Source organism: Citrus sinensis, chromosome 1, assembly GCF_022201045.2.
Source record: "Citrus sinensis cultivar Valencia sweet orange chromosome 1, DVS_A1.0, whole genome shotgun sequence".
Classification (NCBI taxonomy): domain Eukaryota; kingdom Viridiplantae; phylum Streptophyta; class Magnoliopsida; order Sapindales; family Rutaceae; genus Citrus; species Citrus sinensis.
This window is the reverse complement of record NC_068556.1, coordinates 2,375,672-2,396,224: the sequence shown is the minus strand read 5'-3', so window position 1 is coordinate 2,396,224 and position 20,553 is coordinate 2,375,672. Positions and strand designations below refer to the sequence as shown.

The 20,553-nt window shown below is 34.2% G+C and overlaps 1 protein-coding gene, 1 non-coding gene and 1 pseudogene across 2 annotated transcripts; 1 reads left to right on the top strand and 2 right to left on the bottom strand.

Annotated features, from left to right (window-relative positions):
* Window positions 1-5,238: 5,238 nt before the first annotated feature.
* LOC102609576 (uncharacterized) lies at window positions 5,239-7,178 on the top strand (annotated as a pseudogene).
* Window positions 7,179-9,144: 1,966 nt separating this feature from the next.
* LOC107174236 (uncharacterized) lies at window positions 9,145-11,630 on the bottom strand. Its single transcript, XM_015529643.3, has 5 exons — window positions 11,303-11,630; window positions 10,918-11,066; window positions 10,343-10,498; window positions 10,053-10,260; window positions 9,145-9,858 (listed from the first exon to the last, which is right to left on the bottom strand). Exons 1-5 carry the CDS (start codon window positions 11,549-11,551, stop codon window positions 9,337-9,339), a joined length of 1,284 nt encoding a protein of 427 aa, XP_015385129.2. The 5' UTR covers window positions 11,552-11,630; the 3' UTR covers window positions 9,145-9,336.
* A 7,374-nt stretch (window positions 11,631-19,004) lies between these two features.
* On the bottom strand, window positions 19,005-19,108 carry LOC127898753 (small nucleolar RNA R71). Its single transcript, XR_008050598.1, has one exon. It is a non-coding gene; the product is annotated as a small nucleolar RNA R71 (small nucleolar RNA).
* Window positions 19,109-20,553: the final 1,445 nt, after the last annotated feature.

The following is a 20,553-nucleotide window of genomic DNA, read 5'->3' as shown; positions in this document are numbered from 1 at the left end:
TAGTAACAATTATTATTTTTGATTTGTCATTAATATAAATAAATCGTAATAATTATCATTATATATTACTATATAAGAAAACTTGTCCATCTTGGTAATTTGCACACAACACAATTTTTTTATTAATACGACAAACATGTTAAGTAAATTATTTAATAATTGATTTCCTTATAATCCAATTTTACCAAACATCTCATCAAATTATTCGCAAAGTTAATTATTGGAGAATTTATATGAGGATGGATTATTTAGCAAGCTAATGCAATCCCAATCATACCCTCAGCCAAAGATTAAGATCAAAACTGCGTACAATACAAACAATTTCGGAGTTTGATATATAGCCACGCACTTGATCAGTTTTCTTATAGTAATAATTCATTGAAGATTAAGATTAAAAAAATCTAGGAGTTTGATATATAGTCGCACACCTGATCACGTTTCATATATATATATAGAGAGAGAGAGAGAATAATTCATTGATGCCTCTAAAATATTAACAAAATTAACGATTTCATGCACTAGCAAATAAAAAAATCACAAGCTTCAATCGGTGATGTAGCCAGACCTCAAAATCAAAGGGGCAAAATTTAATTTACCTAAAAGAATTTAATATACATAGAGCTCTCTTATAGTAATAAATAGTGTTAGATAAATTTTTTAGAAGTCACTTATTTCATAAGTTTCTTCATTTTGACAATAACTTTTCAAAGTATGTACAATTGTTATTTATAAATAGGTATCAAATAAGACACCACACCTTTTTTAAGTTCCTATCATAACCTTAATGTTTTAACAAAGAGACAATTACATCTTATTTTTCATGCATTCTAATATATAAATAAAAAAATTAAATTATAATTATTTCGGTCATTATATAACAAAACATCACATTCGCACTAAAATCTATCAAACACGTGTACTATTTTTTTCAAACTCAAAGCAACCATAACAACACACTTTACCAAACACGAAGCTACTATTTTAATAAGTAGATTATTCATTCGCATTATAGAAGCGGTTTATTTCACAAGTCATTATTAGGAAATTGAGCTTCCTCCCAAGATCACTTCAAGCAATTTGTCAAGTAACAAATTAACAGAAAAATTAAATGGAGAATACACCAACCACATAACACAAGATTTACGTAGAAAACTCCAAATACGGAGAAAACCACGGTTGTTGTCAAAAGACAACCAGAGAAAAAATATTCACTATATGGAAGAATTTTACAATCACTTTCTTATAAATAATTTTCTCTCACCCAAGCCCCAAATACATGATTCCTAATTTCTTATAAATATCCCTAACAAATTAAACTCGTAATACCCATATTGAGGAACCAAATGCTCCTTCAATATAACTACATGCTTAAAAATATTTTCCTTTCTCAATTTCTCACCAAAACTTGGATACCTAAATGAGGGGGAGAAGCCTTCTATTTATAACCAAATTTTGGCATCCTTTTTTTCTTCTTTGAATGGGTGGCACCCACCCATTTTCCTTATTCAATGATGGTGGTTGGCTCAGCCACCCATCATTTTGACACATTTTTTTTAAATCACATTTTCAACAATCTCCACTATGATTAAAAAAAAAAAATTTGTAGCTATCGTTACAAAACAATGTCTTCACCAATAGTCATAATTCTCAACATAGAGAATTATCATACTCCACCATAAAGAGTATACCACTTAGAATCAACCGTTCTAAGGTTTTTCTTGGTACATGTCAAAATATCCTGCTGAAATTTATAGTGCAATTCTCATGCTTGGTTTCACTGAGAATTCTTCAGCCATGATATAACTTTTCCACCACACACACCTTGCATTTATACCAAGCCAATGCCTTCGTGCAAACTTGTGGACTCCGCTGATAATAACATGTTCTCCTTTATGGCAACTTGGAGATCTACATGCTAAAAGATCTAACCCAATCTCTTATAAAAAGAAACTCACCATTTGCAAGAATATCAATATCTCCTTTATTAATTCTAGAGCAATTTGCCAAGCCCGCTCCACCTTCTTAACAATTTCCTTGAGGTGCCAAATTGCCACACCTTCAAATTCTTGTGCATACTAGATTGGATACACATTTGACTTGAATTCTCCACAAGCCAATAAAAAATCATTCTCCCATTAATTTTTCAACAACATCAAACTCCACCAAGTTTGAAAAACACCAACTGCTGACATATTTGATTTATAGATCAGTCTTTGCTCTTCACCACAAACTATTTGGATTGGCCTCACTGCTTCACGTAAACAATACTGTATACGTGAACAATACCTTATACCCCAAAGTACGAACCGTTGGCTCTGATACCATTGTTAGGAAATTGAGATTCCTCCCAAGATCACTTCAAGCAATTTGTCAAGCAACAAATTAACAAAAAAAATTAAATGGAGAATACACCAATCACACAACATAAGATTTATGTGGAAAACTCCAAATACGGAGAAAAATCACGGTCGTTGTCAAAAGACAACCAGAGAAAAAATATTCACTATGTGAAAAATTTTTACAACCACTTTCTCATAAATAATTTTCTCTCACCTAAGTCCCAAATACATGATTCCTATAAATATTCTCTAACAAAGCAAACCAGTAATACCCATATTGAGGAGCCAAATGCTCCTTCAATATAATTACGTGCTTAAAAATATTTTTGTTTCTCAATTTCTCACCAAAACTTGGATGCCTAAATAAGGGGGAGAACCCCTCTATTTATAGCCAAATTTTGGCTTCCTTTTCTTCCTCTTTTTCTTCTTTGCATGGGCGGCACCCACCCATTTTCCTTGTTCAATGATGGTGGTTGGCTCAGCCATCCACCCTCTTTGAATTCAAAGACGGTGGCTCAACCACCCATCATTTTTACACTTTTTTTTAATCACATTTTCAATAGTCATCACAATCCCAAACTGGGCTAGCTAATGTAGGATTGTTGCGTAAGATGAGCAGATTATTTTCTAGAGGTCATAACTAAGATTACAGGCATCCGTTTTAGGTATATAATATATCGTTTCGAAGCCTGCAACGAGACAAACCAAACATAATAGCTTGCATAGTTCTACCTCGTGGTCGATTTAAAAGTTTTACTTATTTCCTGATCATTTTTCAGCATTAGGTTATTTTTCTTTTTTTTTCCTATTAATTTTATGATTTTATCTTTTTTTTAGATATTGGCTTTGGGTGCTGCTATTTTGGTTTCTTTATTTAGATTATGAGATTTTATTATAAAATAATATTTTAGATTTTTTTATTATGATAAATTCGCGATATTTAGGATTATTATAATAAGAGCTCAAAACACTAGTTTTGTTCATTTAAACTTTTCTAACAAAACTTTTATTATTTAGAAACCTAATTTCTTCTATCAATCAACTTTTTATATTTCCGTATCGACACTGACTCTATGCTCTATATGGTACAACTTTTCAATTGAGTTAATTCAGATAGAGCTTTTAATAAAATTAAGTTGTTACAAGTAGAGATTTACCAAAATATTTTAATTATTTGGTTGTCAATATGAACTTTTATTAAAAAATTTAAATTATAAAATTACTTTAATTGACCAAATTATTTAAAATCATATTATGAAAAGAATGGAATAAAAATGTAAAATAAATAAAAGGTATGTTAGATAATTTAACACTTGAAAAATGCTCTACAACTTTTGTTCCCAAAATAACTTATTTAATTTACACTTTTATTGGTAGATGCAAAATAACTTATTTAATTCTCAAAAGCTCTCTATCCAAAATACTACCAAACAACAATAAAATTTTTGAAAAGAGCTTATAAATACTTTTAGTTATTAAATAAACCACAACAAACATATGCTAAATCTTATTTTTGGTACCTAATTTTACCAAAATTATTCATCCTTTTACCTTATTGCTTTTATTCATTTTTATCACACTTTATTCTTGCATTTGATCCTCCTTACCCGCAAGATTTTTTTTTTTTTTTGATAGACCGCAAGAATTTATTCTGAATGCAAGGGTTTCATAAGCCTGATGTTTGAATCTAGAGATTTATTAGGCAAATTCCATATCGCCAGATTGAAAAATCTGACTTGAGAATTTATTTTGACTAGAAAGGTTTCTTCAAGATCGTAAGATTTGAATTAAGCATTTTTTTCGTTCTAACTCGGTTGCATACGACGGGACAAATTGCCTCCTTGAAAAATCAACTTCAATTAAGAAAGAATAAGACGTAATCATGTTATTGAGTTTGTAGAGTTTGAATTTAATTTGACTACTTTTGAGGCTGCGGCCTCCGGGTACATTCTAGACATTGGGTGACGCGAGATTTTAAAACTGTTTATTTATTCATCATGTGAGAGGGAAAATAGGATAATGGAATCCCTAATTAGCGATCATCGATATTGATGTTACGTCATCATGTGAGATAGAAACATTGCATCAAGACTTTGTAATTGCTGCGAACATATTTAATCATAATTTATTATCAGTTTTCAAATAAATAATAAAATAACAATGTGGTGAGACTAAGAAGGGTAAATTATATTCATTAGTTTATTTATTGGTGACATTAGCATTGATTTTACTAGTTACTAGAGATACAGTAGAAAGGGCATTTTCAACTATAAATTTTATAAAAAATCACCTGTGAAATCAAATGGGAGAACAATAGTTGAATGATATATTTGTTATATACATAGAAAAAGACATATTTTGTAGTCTTGATAATGAGATTTTTCTTTAATGTTTTTAACATATAAAACCAAGTCAAGAACAGTTATAAGTGTATTGAATTAAATATTTTAATAAATTTTTATTTTGATATATGTTATTTGTTAATTATTTTTTAAATTAAATTATTATTTAAACTTAGAGCCTGCTAAAAATAATTCCTGACACCGCATGTGTATGTGTGTGTGTATAGTACTGATCTAGTCTAGAATCCTGAATATTATTAAAATTTGAAAAGTTATTAAATGGTTTTATAGTATAATATCATTACACTATTAAACCATATGGTTTAATAATTTTCACGGTCATTACATTATTAAACCTTGTTCTTGAATTGGAATATATAAGTTCAGATTGAAAAAATTTTCTAGAGTAGTGACTTGGTTCGAGATGTTAAATTTTATTAAAATCCGAGTCAAATTAACAATAGTATAAAAGTTTTTTGACAATAATATAAAAAAAATGTTCATATGATTGCCGGCTCATCCTGATTTATGAATTCAGAATGGGAAGTTTTCCCCTGTCTATAAATATATCTATGCGCGAGCGTCCCTTTGTGTCACACATACTGGTGTTTGAGAGGAAGAGAGAGACATGAGGGAGAGGATGCGGAAGCCAAAAGCTATAATAGTTGGGGGAAGCATAGCAGGGATATCATGCGCAAAAGCGCTTATTTTAGCAGGTTGGGATGTGGTGGTGATCGAGAAGACACGTGGACCTCCAGCCGGAAACCCAACTGGCGCTGGAATCGCACTTCATCCATTGTCCCAGAAAATAGTTAAGTCATGGCTCCATCAACCTGATCTTCTTCACAACATCACCTTACCTCTCACCATTGATCAGGTAATGTATGTGTCTACACAGAACTGCTTTAATTTCAACTGATGTTCCCACAAGTTGTGCTGATTTTTTTTATTTTTCTTTCTGTGCAGAATCGGGCAGTAGATCAGGAAAAGAATATCTGTCGGATACTAGCTAGAGATGAAAATTTCAACTATTTACAGGCACATTGGACTGATCTTCATAGTCTTATATACAATACTCTGCCTCCGGAAATTTTTTTTGGGGTCACTTGTACCTCACTTTCTGCATTTCTCACGACAAATCAACTGTCAATGTCAAAGCTAAGAATCTTAAAACTGATGAGGTCATCTACATAGCTGGAGATTTGCTGGTTGCGGCTGACGGGAGCCGCTCATCAGTTCGCCAGACTTTTTTACCAGACTCTAAACTCAGGTTTCTGAACAAATTATATTATATTTTCATATTTTCTGTTGTCTAGAAATTTACGGTTTATTTTTCATTTCCGTTTTGCAGGTATACAGGTTACTGTGCTTGGAGGGGGGTTTTTCATTTTTCGGAAAATGAGAATTCAGAAACCATACAAGGCATCCGGAAGGCATATCCTACGCTTGGGAATGGCGTGCACATGGACTTGGCCTCTGGAACTTACACCGTCCTTGATGAGCTTATGCACAAGAGGCTCAATTGGATTTGGTTTATCTCTCAACCTGAGCCTCAACTCAAGGCGATTGCCTAACTTGCTTCATTTTATCATTTATATACATACGTGTTAGCAGAGCTAGCTTTAATAAATTGATTAAGTAATTTCAGGGAGATTCAGCTACAATGAAAGTGAGCAGTGACATGATCAAGAAGATGCACCAAGAAGCAGAGAAGATTTGGGTTCCTGAGTTTGCAAGAGTAATAAAAGAAACAAAGGAGCCTTTCCTTAACCTTATATATGATTGTGACCCTCTGACACAAATATACTGGGACAATGTGGTCTTATTTGGAGATGCGGCTCATCCCATAACCCCTCACTGTGCAAGAAGCACAAACATGGCCATAGCTGATGCAGCAGTTTTAGGTAAATGCCTTGAGAGGTGGGGGCCAGAAAATTTACATTCAGCTCTGGAAGAACATCAATCTGCTAGGCTACCTGTCACTACCAAGCAAGTCCTGCATTCGCGGCGAGTGGGTCAAATAAAACTCGGCTTACCTACCCCTGATCGTGAGCCTTTTGATCCAAACACAGCAAGTCCTGAGGATTGTGAAATCCTGAAACAGAGAAGTTTACCCTTCTTCGACGACGTTCCCTCCACACTCGAATAATCAGTGCTACAGTTATTTCACTTGCACTTAGTCTCTTAATTAGAATAATTTATCTGCTTCCATTCGTCCTTGCAAATTACTTTTGCTTATGATCATTTCCATCTTGGTTCTGATTGGTTCAATAATTTTGTTGTACTTCGTTCACATGAATAAATTAAAAATCGTCTGCGCATTTTGTTAAAATTTGGAAGGGCAAATCTAAAAGTTAAATAATGGCTATGGATGGACGATTTCGTTCCATTTTCTTTTAGAATAGTATTGTCTTTAACCCCTCATCATGAAATTAGGGTTGTCGGAGCTTATATACTTAGTAGTTTCAATACAATAAATATTCAAATTGACAAGAGACTATCTCTTTGTAATACTCTTTTGTCACATGGATGTTACCACTCATGGTCTCCACTCAGAAAAATTTTAGAATACATAAAAACTATCATGTCAGTCATATAACAAGTAGATAATGTTATGATATGTGTGCATTTATTTTTGAAAAATCTCCATACAAGTGGTGTGAATGCATTAGTTGATTGTATTATTTCAAATCTATTCTAGAATTCCTCCTCCACTCGTGCATAAATTGTTCAACAAAGAATGGAATGCAAAAGGAAATTGAAGACATCGAATGCAACAGAATCACTGCGGAATCTGGCGGCTGACGAATCCTTAATTTCCAAAGCAATTAAAAGTAAAGAAATGGTTGCTAGCTAGTTGATTCATAATTGAAGTTGTGAGTTTGCAAGAGATTATTCTTTCATGAATAAAAAGATTCAGATACATAAATAAGTCCGTGAAAACCGCTGTCAGAGTAATTGTGGAATTGGAAGTTGGTGCAAACTGATATATTTAGAACAACAATAATCAGAATCTTAAATGGCTTCCTAATATCGAGAGGATTTCTAAACCATCTGAATAACCAATTAATCATGAGTATTTCTAGTCCGTGTAAAATTCATTTTCCTAAACAAATCTTTTATATTAACTCTTATAAATTCTTTTACGGGGACCACAATTCTTATTATTACAATTCTATAGAGGTGGTGAATTTCCTGGAAGCTGTAAACTTTCAGGAAAATTGTGAATTTTATTTAGCTTCTCCTTCACCTTGTTAAAACATGTCCCTAGAGGCTCTAGCAATGGCGGGAGTAGATTGTAACAAATGTAAAATCAACTTGAATGAGTGGAGCCATCGCATACCTTCGCATTTGTTGAGTAGTGGAAGAACTGAAGAACAGCAATATCGAAATTATTGTAGAGAGTTAGACATGGCCATAAGAGGAGTGAGTATGGGCAATCGTTTCGGCTCTCAACAGTATCATCCCTCCGAGAATAATAAAGATATGAAGGCAGCAGCATTGATTGAATGTGTAAAGGAAATCGTTTTATTCGTCTTTTGCAATTTCTTCCTTCAAGACAGAAGATAAGAAGCTCATGACAAGGAACTATCAAGCGTTATTGACGGAGAAAAAACCCATCACTTGAATTATTTCAAGTATTTTGTTACATTTCAATTTATTTCTAATATATTCTTCGTAATTAAGAAAAACTGGCATTTATTATTCGCATCCCTTTTAATTATATTTATTTCTCCATCCACTTCCGGAAAGATAAAATGCCTTCAACCATGCCCGCATTTATTTGCAAAGCAAAATAATGTCAACTAAATGCGCGAGAAAGGACTAGCATGTCTTAGTTCTCGCTTTAATTTGTCAAGATTTCACTCCTGCGCATTCGAGTGTCTTCTATCAACTTCAGTGTAAAAAAATTCTGTCATAGTTTAAGTAAAAGGGAATTTTCATTGTTTGTGTTTTTCATATTTTCTCTCAAAATCACTCACATTATCTCATCACTAGACAAGGACCAAACAAAAATATTGACCCACACACTTGTGATGGAAGATGATAGAAAAAATGTTTCATATCGCTAATATTAGTTACTAGATTAATAACGTAAGCCTAAGGCAACTCCTAATACATGAGCTAGTATTTGAGTACAAGTTCGACTCACCAACTTTTGTATGCACCACTTATAATAAAAATTCTAAATTTTTTCTTCAACGCGTTGATCACCATAGTAAAAGTTACTAACTCTCATGTTTAGCTTCATCGGTCGTCTTACATAAATTCTACCACATACCTTGCATAAATCTCAATCATGTCTTGTGCTTAAATAGCGTGCACTAACAAGCAGCAAAACATCCTCCTTCATGGAAATTGTTTTTGGGAAAAACAAATATGGATAGATCAATGACACAACACAAGGACAATCCCATCCTATCGTGGTGTCATTTTTATAAGAAAATTGGAAAAGTTGGGTGTATTTCGATCAAGAATTTATTTTTATTTTGCTGAAGAAGTAGAGACACTGAATTAAGTAAGAGGCTTTCGTTATTACAGGAAGGAACATAAGTATAGCAGTTGTTTTACTCACACAATTGAGGTCAACCCTCTTATTTATAGGCAGCTATAGTTAGCATAATGAACAGACCAAGCCGTGTCCTTTGAAGTTATCAAGCAGAACGAAAAATTGAATCAAGAATCGGAGGAACAACGTCGAAAAGAGGCACATTTATGTCAACGATGAATTCCGAGTCCTCTAGACTTGCTGTCTTTGGATCAAAAGGCCGCTCCCTTCCAGGAATACTTAACCCTTGTTTCATTTGACCCAATCGTCGCGAATGTATAACTTGTGCTGAAGTTACAGGCTTCCTAATGGATTGATATTCTTCCAGAGCAGAGTATAAATGATCCGGCCCCCTCTTCTCGAGGCATTTTCCTAACACTGCTGCATCTATTATCGACATGTTTGTGCTTCTGGCAGAGTGTGGAGTTGTCGGGTGAGCTGCATCTCCTGTTAGCACCACTCTGTCCCAGATGATTTTCTCCAAAGGATCGCAATCATATATAGCATTAAGGAAAGGATCCTTTGTTTCTTTGATCATTCTTGACAATTCAGGTAACCAAACCTGCTCTGCTCTTTGGTGCAACTCCTCGATCATGTCACTGCTTACTTTCACAGAAGTTGTATTTCCCTGCAGAGAATAAAATAATTTGTTTCCCAATGTCACGTCATACTGCATTGATAAACCGGAAAATTAAAATTAAAAAAAAAAATGGATCCAGTGATGGTCTGAGCTGTGTTGATCGTTTGCAAAAATTAGATTTTAGCACTCAACCCAAACCCCCGAAAACAAAGTAAAAAGATGAAACAAAAGTAAGCAGTTACCTTGAGCTCGGGCTCAGGTTGATTGACATACCAAACCCAATTGAACTTCTCTTTCTTAAGCTCAGTGAGTATGATGTGAGATCCTGAACCAATATTCGTGTAAAGGCATTTCCCAATATCAGGATACGATTTTCGAATGCCTAAGATGGTTTCTGAATCGTTTTCTGAAAAATTAAAAACACCTCTCCACGCACAGTATCCTGTGTACCTATTAAAAACACATTGAAATTTATGAAACAAAATACTCAAAAATTAATTACTTTTATTGATATTCACAAGCAAGCACAAACCTCAATTTGAAGTCAGGTAGAATGCTCTGACCAATTGATGAGAGGATCCCATCTGCTCGGACGGGAAAATCTCCTACTATCTCGATTATTTCATCAGTATCAAGATCCTTAGCTCTAACTTTGACAGTTAATTTGTCTTCAGAAATACAGAAAGAGTGTTGTGCGCGGAATGCGGAATCAAGCGCACCAAATAATTATAGAAACATAAAGGACACAAGAATTACGTGGTTCGGTAATTAAACCTACATCTACGGAGGCAAGAAAGAATAATTGTTTATTTAACAATTAATAGAGTACAATATTTGAGTAACGAATCTCATTTTCCAGAAACCCAAATATACCCAGTACTCTCACACTCTGCAGGAAAGATAAATTCCCCAGACACACTTCTCTCACTTCTCTAAAAAGCTTAAAAACTTATAAGCTTAACAATTTTGGGATGATTTCAAATGAATGAAATCCTTAGCTATTTATAGGAGACATGAATTACTCTGCTAAGAATAAAATAATTAAAAATATAATTTTTAATTATTATTATTTTTCAACAAATTGTTGGTGTTGACTTCAACAAAGAGAGGTACCGGTAACCCCATAAAAATATTTCAGGTGGCAGAGTATTGTATATAAGGCCATGAAGATCAGCCCAATATGCAGTCAGATACTTAGCGCCTTCTTCTCTTCCTATTACCCAGCTGATCTTCTTTTCCCCATCTGTTGCTAGGTTCTGCAATTAAATACAAATTGAAATTTTATCTATTCAACATATATAGATATTTTTTTCCCAATGAGATTCCATTCTAAATTGTACTTTGTGCAGAGCAAAATATACTTTTATCAAATCTTAACCATACACCATTGTATATACACGTGTGCAACTAATATCTTGAAGAGATCAGTATAATTCAAAGCACTACTGGATTCTACTGGGAAAAAAGAAATTAAATATATTATATTATATACCTCAGTAATGGTGACAGGTAAAGTGTTGTTGTAAAGAAGTTCAGGTTCATGGAGCCATGACTGAACAATTTTCTGAGCCAATGGATCGAGTCCAAGGCCAGCACCGGTTGCGTTTTGGGTTGGGGGTCCACGAGTTTTCTCAATCACAACAACATCCCAGTCTGCTGAAATAAGTGCTTTTGCGCATGATTCCCCAGCAATGCTTCCTCCAACTACAATAGCTTTTGGCTTCTGCTTCTTCGTATTCATCTCTCTTGTTTCCAAGTAAAAACTGAAGAAATTATATTGTTGTTTTCAGCACAATTTTTTTTTCCTTTTGGCTTGGGGTGGTGGCTTTTTATATAAGAATCGTTATACATTTATTTATGCTGTTTAGCTAGCCTAGCTGTATGGATGGGTTATGGGTACCACTTGTTAAGCAAGCAGACCAAGATTACCAAAAGGAAAGTCATTAACGGTCAAGTCAAGAACGGGTTTATCACTCCACACGACTTGCTCCCGTCAAAGTTATTTGTCAAGAAATATCTCCAGCACGATTTTTGCACATGAATGTCAATATCATGTAGGAATATTCTATTTTATAAAGATATTGTCCAATAGTTTAGGAAGTATTCACTTATTCTCCTTTAATATTATTAAGCCTTTCAACGGCTACTTTGTCTTTATTTGTATAAATAATTCTGTAATTTCATTAAAAATACAGAACAAGAATTATATTCTTCATAGAATTTCTTTCAGTGAAGTGATTTTATCATTATCAAACATGCACTTGTAAAAAGTAATTAAATCAGTAAATTCTTAACTCGCTATGGGTTTTTTATTTCAAAAAAAAAATTCACCTACTGTAGGTTTTAACAATTACTAAATCCTTGCATAACCTGCAATGGGTTTTTACTTCACAAATATTAAAACAATACTTTTAATAACACAAAAAATAAATTAAATTATATAAGTCAAACTATAAATTTATAATAGGAGCTTAAAACTCTACATATAATACCCATTTCTAAATTTTATCAATATAAATGAGAAATTAAAGTTTTAACGTTAAAATAAATACACAAATATGTCAATCTAGTATAAAATATTTCTAGTGATCAATAAGATCAATACCTTACTTCATCTTTTTAATCAATACATAAGTATTGTCAATAACATTAACAAGTAAATTTTAGACAATTAATTAAATAAATAAATACCTAAAGTTTAGTAAGCAATCATTAAGTTCATAGCTATTAATTTTTTGTTTTATAATTAAAATTTTTTTACAGCAATTGTAACTTAAAAGGTATAATACTTCGATTCCAAACAGGACCTAGGTTACAAAGTTATGCCAAGTGGTGAGCGAATGGTCCATGTTATAAACTAAAACAAGATTAAATGTGAAAATTATTTGTTTTAATTAGTGTTAAAAAATATAATTTATTATTTTAAAGATATTTTAATATTTATTTAAAAAGTAAAAATTTTATGAGCATAAATATAAAAGTATTGAGTTATTCGATATTTATTGATTGCAAAAATAACTTAGTAGTTATATATATATATATATATATATATATATAATACAAAACTAATATTGTCAATACAAAAGTTAAGACGTAAAATAAAAATGTGAAACCAATGGTACCCTCATTGATGTAGCATAATTATATATTGACATGTGTTAATATATTATTTATCATAATCATTTCACCACCACATAATAATTTCTACAAGAGTCAATTTTAAACATATTTCACAGGATTCAAACTTTGTGTTTGTGGTATATTGACATATTATCTTGTGAGAAATTCTAGAGTATAATATAGGTGCTACATATAACTAATACATATATGATATGTATAGTTCAATTAAATATAATTATTAATTACATAATACTTTTTTAAAATAAATACATAGATAACATATATATATATATTAATTAGATGTAATACTTTTGGTATACTCTAGAATCTCTCCTAACTTGTTTCTCTGTCTTCTTTGGTGGGCCATTGCCATTTAATTGACATCATTTATTCATCTATTCTAGAACTTGGACTCCATCTGTTGGAGTTTTATAGGATGTGCTTTTGAAAAATAATTAAGGAAGTCCCTTTTCGGGCCCCAACGAGTTAAATTTTTTTTATGGTTGGCGATGCATGGAAAAATTAAAACTAGAGAGGAGCTTTTTAAGAGGCATATTCTGGATAAAATGAATTGTGAAAGATGTGACCATGAGAGAGAAAACGCGATGCATGCACTTAGGGACTGTTTTGTTGCAAAGAGAATATGGAATTGTTTAATTTTGGTCAACTTCAGACATCATTTTTCCTCCTTTAATATTCGTGATTGGATCTGTTTCAACTTGGGAAAGACTGGTATCAATGAAGTGGGGGATGAATGGGCATGTTTATTTGGAGCGGCTATCTGGAAAATTTGGCTTTGGCATAATCAATTTCTTTTCTCACAAAAATCCCCTTGCTGCACTCATGTTGTTGCTGAAATTAAATCTTGGGCTCAGGACATTCAAAATGCACGATCAACTCTTAGTTTCGGTCAGAGTAATAAGATCATCAAAGATGTTAGATGGCAAGCTCCCCCTGAATCTTTTTTCAAATTAAATACTGATGGATCATGATTAAAGAATGGTCTAGCCAGCGCTGGGGGCTTGGTGAGGGATTGCTCTGGAAAGTGGCAGTTTGACTTTGGCATGAACATTGGATTTGGATCAGTAACTACTGCAGAACTTTGGGGTCTTTTTCAAGGACTTAATATTGCTTGGGACTGTGACATTCGTTATTTAATTGCAGAGGTGGATAGCCAATGTGTTTCCCAACTTATTTCCTCTACTAGCTTGATGCCTAATGCGCATTTTTCTCTCATAACTGCCATAAAGGAACTGATAAATAGACAATGGCTCGTTACTATAAAGTATATATATCGGGAAACCAATTTTGCTGCAGATTCCATGGCGAAACTTGCTAGTTCCTTACCCCTTAGACTTCATGTCTTTGAATACCCCCCGAGGGTCTTGGTTATTAGTTATGTAATGATATATATGGAACCTCTATTCCCCGTTCTGTTTTAGCCTAGTTTTACTAGACTCCAATGTATCAAAAAAAAAAGGGAAGTCCCTTTCCAATTAAGTGATCTAAAACTAGGGCCACATACAAACTGCAATGTATTAAATGACGAAACACACTACAATAAAGTGTGTGGTCTTTATTTAGTAATCACTAATCAGATCAAATTAAGGGAGAATCTAATCCATTTTCCTCGTTTAATAGGGTAAAAAGCTATTCATTTAGGAAGAATGAAGTGGTGGGCCAAATTTCGTCTATTTATCTTCCTTTCACACCCTCATTTTGACTAGAAATTTGTTCTGGTAAGAAAATAGATGAGAAACTCGTGCATGAGACTCCTGCCCTACCGGAATCAACATATATATTCTTCAAAATTGTTTATTTTGAATACAGGGCATGGCTATACAAATCACCATCATTCTTAAAGGAAAGAAGATAAATTGGTACTAAAAAGTCTGTGGGTCTAAAATCTTAGCAAATCTTTATCTTTGGGCAATTGCTAAGTTCTAGCTTCAAATTTTGATAACAATCCAGTAACATATCGTCTCGCTCTTCGTTTTCATAATTTGGGTATTTGGTTTTAGCAGGTACCAAGGGCGGAGGTAAGAGGAGGCTAAGGTTTTTTTTTTAATAATAATAGTTAATTGTAAATTTACTCTTATTAAAACTTATCGTAAAAAAATAAAGATACAACTAATAATTACAGTCAAATTCTATTTTCTTAAAGTTACAAAACTCACTCAACTCCCTAACTAATTGATCTAAAATCCAAATTCCCCAAAACTCAACTGATCAGGTCATTAAGTAGCTACCTCATAAGTGATGCCCAGCCGCTGCAGCACCCTCATGCTCAGTCTCTCGCCGCACTGGAAGTCCCAAATTCCCCATCTTTCCATGCACCGCCTGGTATGGTGGTACCTCACCAGTCATTTTGTATATTAAACTTTATTATAAATGAAAAATAAACATTACATGCCATTTATTTATATTTTTTTATTTGATAATTTATTTATATTTGTCTTTCTTTTTTTATTGACAGTAGCATGTATATGCCTTGGATATCGATCCTAGTACTGGAGTCGTTTATTTTACTGACAGTAGCATGTATTTTCAAAGAAGGATATTTTCTTTTCTTAATTCTTGTTCATCAATTCCAGATTAATATTTTACAATGCTTACACCGAATTACTATTCTTGTAGGCAATATTCTTCTGTAATCGATAACGGAGACAGAAGCGAAAAGTTACTTGAAGTATGATCCACACAAAAATGAGGTGACAATCATGTACAGAGGTTTGGCATTTCCAAATGGAGTTGCCCTAATCAAGGACAAGACGTTCCTCTTAGTGGCTGAATCCATCCCAATGCGAGTTCTGAGGTTTTGGCTCCATGACCATAGAGCTATGTGCCCTCCATAACCTTTTGCTCAGCTCCAAAAATTTCCGGACAACATTGAGGCAGACAGCAAAGGAGAATTCTGGGTTGCATAATAAAATTTATTTTTATTTATTTATTGTGCCTAGTTTGTAGTTTATTTTTTGCATAATAAAAATTATTTTTTCTTTCTTCCTGCTTAATTTTATCATCTATATGGTGCCATACTTATTAACAATCCAATCAACTGCAATGTTTTTTAATAAGCTCAATTGTACGTTTTGTTCTTATGTCAATGCTAATGCTGAAAATAGTGTCCAAGTTGCTGACTAGGCTTGTGGATAAGTGATCCTGTTGTATCTTTCAGAAAAAATTTCAAGAAGTTAGGCCTTAAGACAGTGAGATAGCATCGACAAAGGCAGATTTTGTTGATGCGAGATTCTGGTTGCCCTCTTTACCACAACCAGGATCTCTGCTCAATTAACTCTACCACGACCAGGATCTCTTCTCGTAAGGCTTCTTCTCCTGAGGTTCCTGCGTACACAGAAGCAGGTCAGAGTACGCCGGTTGTTTCCCCGGCGTAAACCCTCCGACGCTCAAGTCAGAAATGAAGGTTTTGTACTCTTGGGAACGCTAGCCACTAATCTTATGGCTTTTCTCTAGTATCCGTTCTTTAGAGCTCTCTTTATTTTAGTTCTCCTATAAAAAATTCTAGCCCTTTTACCTTCGTTGGCTATCGTTTTATAGGCCACTTCTGAACTCAAGCCTTCCCTCCATTCGCGCTCGTTATCCTCCCACCTCTCGAAAGTGGATGCTCCATTTCCATAGTCGTGGGTGGTTGCGTGGCCTTCGTGCCTTGATTCTCGGACTGGAGAGCACGTCTCGCCAACTGTCGTTGACTGGGTCTCCTCGACTCAACCCTTAGCAGGAATGTAGCAGGAATGACTTTATGCTTCCAGCAGGAGATTGGCCTCGTGGATGACGTACTCGTGGACGAGCAGGATATTCTTGCTCCTGCTCCCTGTTGAGTGTTAGAAAATATATATTTATAAAGGAGAAAATCATCATTTTACATTTCAAGTTTTACTAACATCCTTTACTTTTATGTATTTAAGCTTCTTGCAATTTAATTATGTGTGTTTGATTTTAATTAAGTATTTTATGTATTTTAGGGGCATTATAGTCATTTCATAATAAAGGAGAGATCAGACGGCAAAACGGACATCACTTTTGAACTCAGGACGGTCGAAAACCTTAGGAGGAGCATAAAAGGAAAAATGGCACTATTCACATGTACGGTACTATTCACGTGTACTGTCTATGTTACTGTTCACGACACTGTTCACATAGACGGATCGATGATGTGGCATTGACCAATGACGTGGCATTGACCGATGATGTGGCATTGACTGATGAGGTGTCACGATCCTGTTGGACTAAAATTCTTATGTACTGTTGATGGTGACGTGACAGCATATCAGTAGACGAAAAATCTCGCGTACGGTACATGCATCACACAGGATTATTTTCAACCAAACCGCGTTACTGTTCAACCCGGGTCAAACCGTGTTACTGTTCATCCGCGTGGTCAAACCGCGTACTGTTGACTGATGACGTGGCGCAATCCTGAGCGTCCAAACTATTTTTAATCCGATGGTCATGATTTACTCCATGTATCTATAAAAAGGGGGCCTCTCCCCCCTAATTTGATATCTCTGAATCCATTTTTGGGATCCATTTTCTGTAATTCCTTCTCCATCTTGTATTTCCTATGTATTTTAATAAATTCCCATTTTGCCCCTAGTTCAATTATGAGTAGCTAATTTTTTTTCAAGCTTGGGTTGAAGGTGAAGTCTATACATGTGTCATGGGCTTTATTTGGTAAATTTATTTTCTCTTCCCCTTTAGTTTTTGTGGATTTTTTGACTTCTCGTCGACAAATAATACTAATCTTGTCTAGTACCGTCTTGGTTTCACCAGCCCTCTAGTACAAGGTTATTATTATTTGGCACAATAAGCCCTTAGCACCATATTGATTAGAGTGTGGTTCATGAGGTGTGGATTCCCCTCTCATGATTTAATTGGCATTAATACGGATTATTTAGCCCATGATGCATGTTGATACGGATCCAGATACCAAAGTACGTCATTTCAATAGATTTCGCTTTAATTTATTCTCGCCATAACAATTCCAATTTTAGAATTTATTATCGCCATCTCAATTTTAATTTTAGGATAATTTAAATCACTTCCACCACAATTTCAACCACCCATTTACAAAATTAATTCTACATATAATTAAAATCCACCTCCTCGTGGGATCGACACTCGTCATCATTGATCTATACTACAATAGATTCGTGCGCTTGCGAGTACATTAAAATTTGTACATCAAGTTTTTAGCGCCGTTGCCGGGAGGTAAGTAATTTTAATTCGTAAAATTAATTTTTGTGAATAATTTCTTTTATTTATTTTCTTGTATTTTTTTATTATTAAAAAAGAAAAAGAAAAAAAAAAGTGAATCTACGTTTAAATGTTAGTATTTCTTTTCTTTTTCTCTTCTTTAAAATTCTATAATTTAATTTTCAATTTATTTTTTTCTTTGTAATTTTTGTTTATTTTATTAATTTAATTTTTAGTTAATTTATTTTACGTATTTGTTTTTGTGTGTTTTTATAGAAAGGTTGTAATAGCGCAATAAGGTTAGTATCGTAATTTCTCCCTCTTCTTTATTTTTATTTGTTTTGTTCCCATCTTTATTTTTATTTTATTTGTTTTGCATGCATGGTCGTAGGTCATTATTACCTAATCTTGAACCTATAGACCTTGAATTACAAAAAACACTTCGTACACACAGGCACATTAAAAATAAATTTGGAATGGATTTACAAGCACCACAGGAGAGGCCATTTAAGGATTATTTTAGTCTTTTAGCTAATTTGAGCACATCATGCATAAGATACCCAAATGTAGCTGCTAGGAGTTTTGAACTAAAACCTAGTGTGCTAAATTGTCTCCCAACATTCTATGGCCTAGAAAACGAGGACCCATATAATCATCTGAATGATTTTCATGCCATTTGTCAAACTTTTAAATATGAAAATTTTTCAGACGATGATGTTAAACTCAGATTATTCCCATTTTCTTTAAAGGATCAAGCTCGTTCATGGCTTAATACATTGCCTGCCAATAGCATTTCATCATGGGAACAAATGGTAACGAAATTTTTGAATAAATATTTCCCAGTGCATAAAACCAATGCTATTCGCAGGGAAATATCAGAGTTTACCCAGAGAGATGACGAGCAGTTTTTCGAAACGTGGGAGCGATTCAATGGGCTACTCTTGAAGTGTCCACATCATGGGTACGAGAAATGACACCAATGCCAATACTTTTTGGAGGGATTATTGCCGAATGTGCAAGAATGACTAATGGCAACAAGTGGAGGAGAGCTAATGTCAAAAAGTGCATTAGAGTTTTGGGAAATCTTCCAGCGACAAGCGGATAATTCCCAACAACGGAGTCGATCACTCAGGAATACTAGAAGAATTAAGGGAGTAAATGAGGTTCATATTGGCGAGTCAAGTTCAGAAATTAAAGAAGTCAAAGCGATAATTAAAGGTCTCTCTCGACAAATAGCATCGTTATCGACTGCTAAATCAACAGAACCACATGACCATGACTCATACTCAGATCAAGCCAATGCCATAGGTGTAATGAGAAAGCCATCAAATTACAACCCATACTCCAACACATATAACCCTTGATGGAGAGACCACCCCAATTTTTCATGGTCTCAAGGACTCCAACAGAATGGACCAGCAGCTCCAGCTCCACCAATGCAACCAATTCCTCAAATTCCTCAAGCCTCTCAGCCCCTATTTAGACCATACAATCAGAACCAGAACTACTTTCAACTCAGACCATGGGAGGATTCATTCCAGAATCTTAAGAATCTTACTCACTCCACGATTGAGCAACAAAACCGCACTATTGATGGACTACGAAATGAGTTGCGAGCAGGCTTCAACTCACAAGCTCAATCAGTTTCAAGCCTCGAGAAGATGATGGGACAACTTGCTTCTTCAGTTCAGACCTTGGCAATGGCCGTTGAGAAAGGTAAGTTTCCAAGTCAACCAGTGCCTAATCTTAAAGGAGTCCATGAAGCAAGTACTAATTCACCACAGCAGCATGGAGAAGTCAAAGCAGTCATGACCTTGCGAAAAGGAAAAGAAGTTGACAACAAAGTGGAGATGCCGGTGACAAAAGAAAATCAAATTGTACCTATGAATGTTGAGGACTCATCACCGGAGGAGAAAGAAGAAACCAACCCACGGGAATACATTCCTAAAGCTCCATTTCCTCAAAGGTTAGCTAAAGGAAAGAAAGGAAAATCCACAGGTGAGATTCTTGAAATCTTCAAACAGGTAAGTGTTAACATCTCTTTACTTAATGCTATAAAGCAAGTTTCATCTTATGCCAAGTTTCTTAAAGACCTTTGTACTAAAAAGAGAAATATGCATGTTCAAAAGAAGGCATTTTTAACAGAAAACGATAGGTCTATCCTCCAACATAAAATTCCTCTAAAATGCAAAGACTTAGGCTCCCCCACTATCTCATGTAGTATAGGGAACCACACAATTGAGAATGCTTTGTTAGATTTAGGAGCTAGTGTAAATCTTTTGCCTTACTCTGTATTCGTGAAACTTGGACTTGGAGAATTACACCCAACTCCAATAGTGTTACAGCTTGCAGATCGGTCCACGAAAATACTGTGGCATTGTGGAGGACGTGCTTATCCAGGTAGACAAG

Bases quoted from the DNA above. Each gene is read 5' to 3' on its own strand.
- LOC107174236 (XM_015529643.3), bottom strand. From the start codon at position 11,551: ATGAATACGAAGAAGCAGAAGCCAAAAGCTATTGTAGTTGGAGGAAGC. The intron at 11,067-11,302 runs GTATATAATATA...ATTTAATTGCAG, and splicing joins TACCTGTCACCATTACTGAG to AACCTAGCAACAGATGGGGA. The intron at 10,261-10,342 runs GTTTGTGCTTGC...TGTTTTTAATAG, and splicing joins CTACCTGACTTCAAATTGAG to GTACACAGGATACTGTGCGT.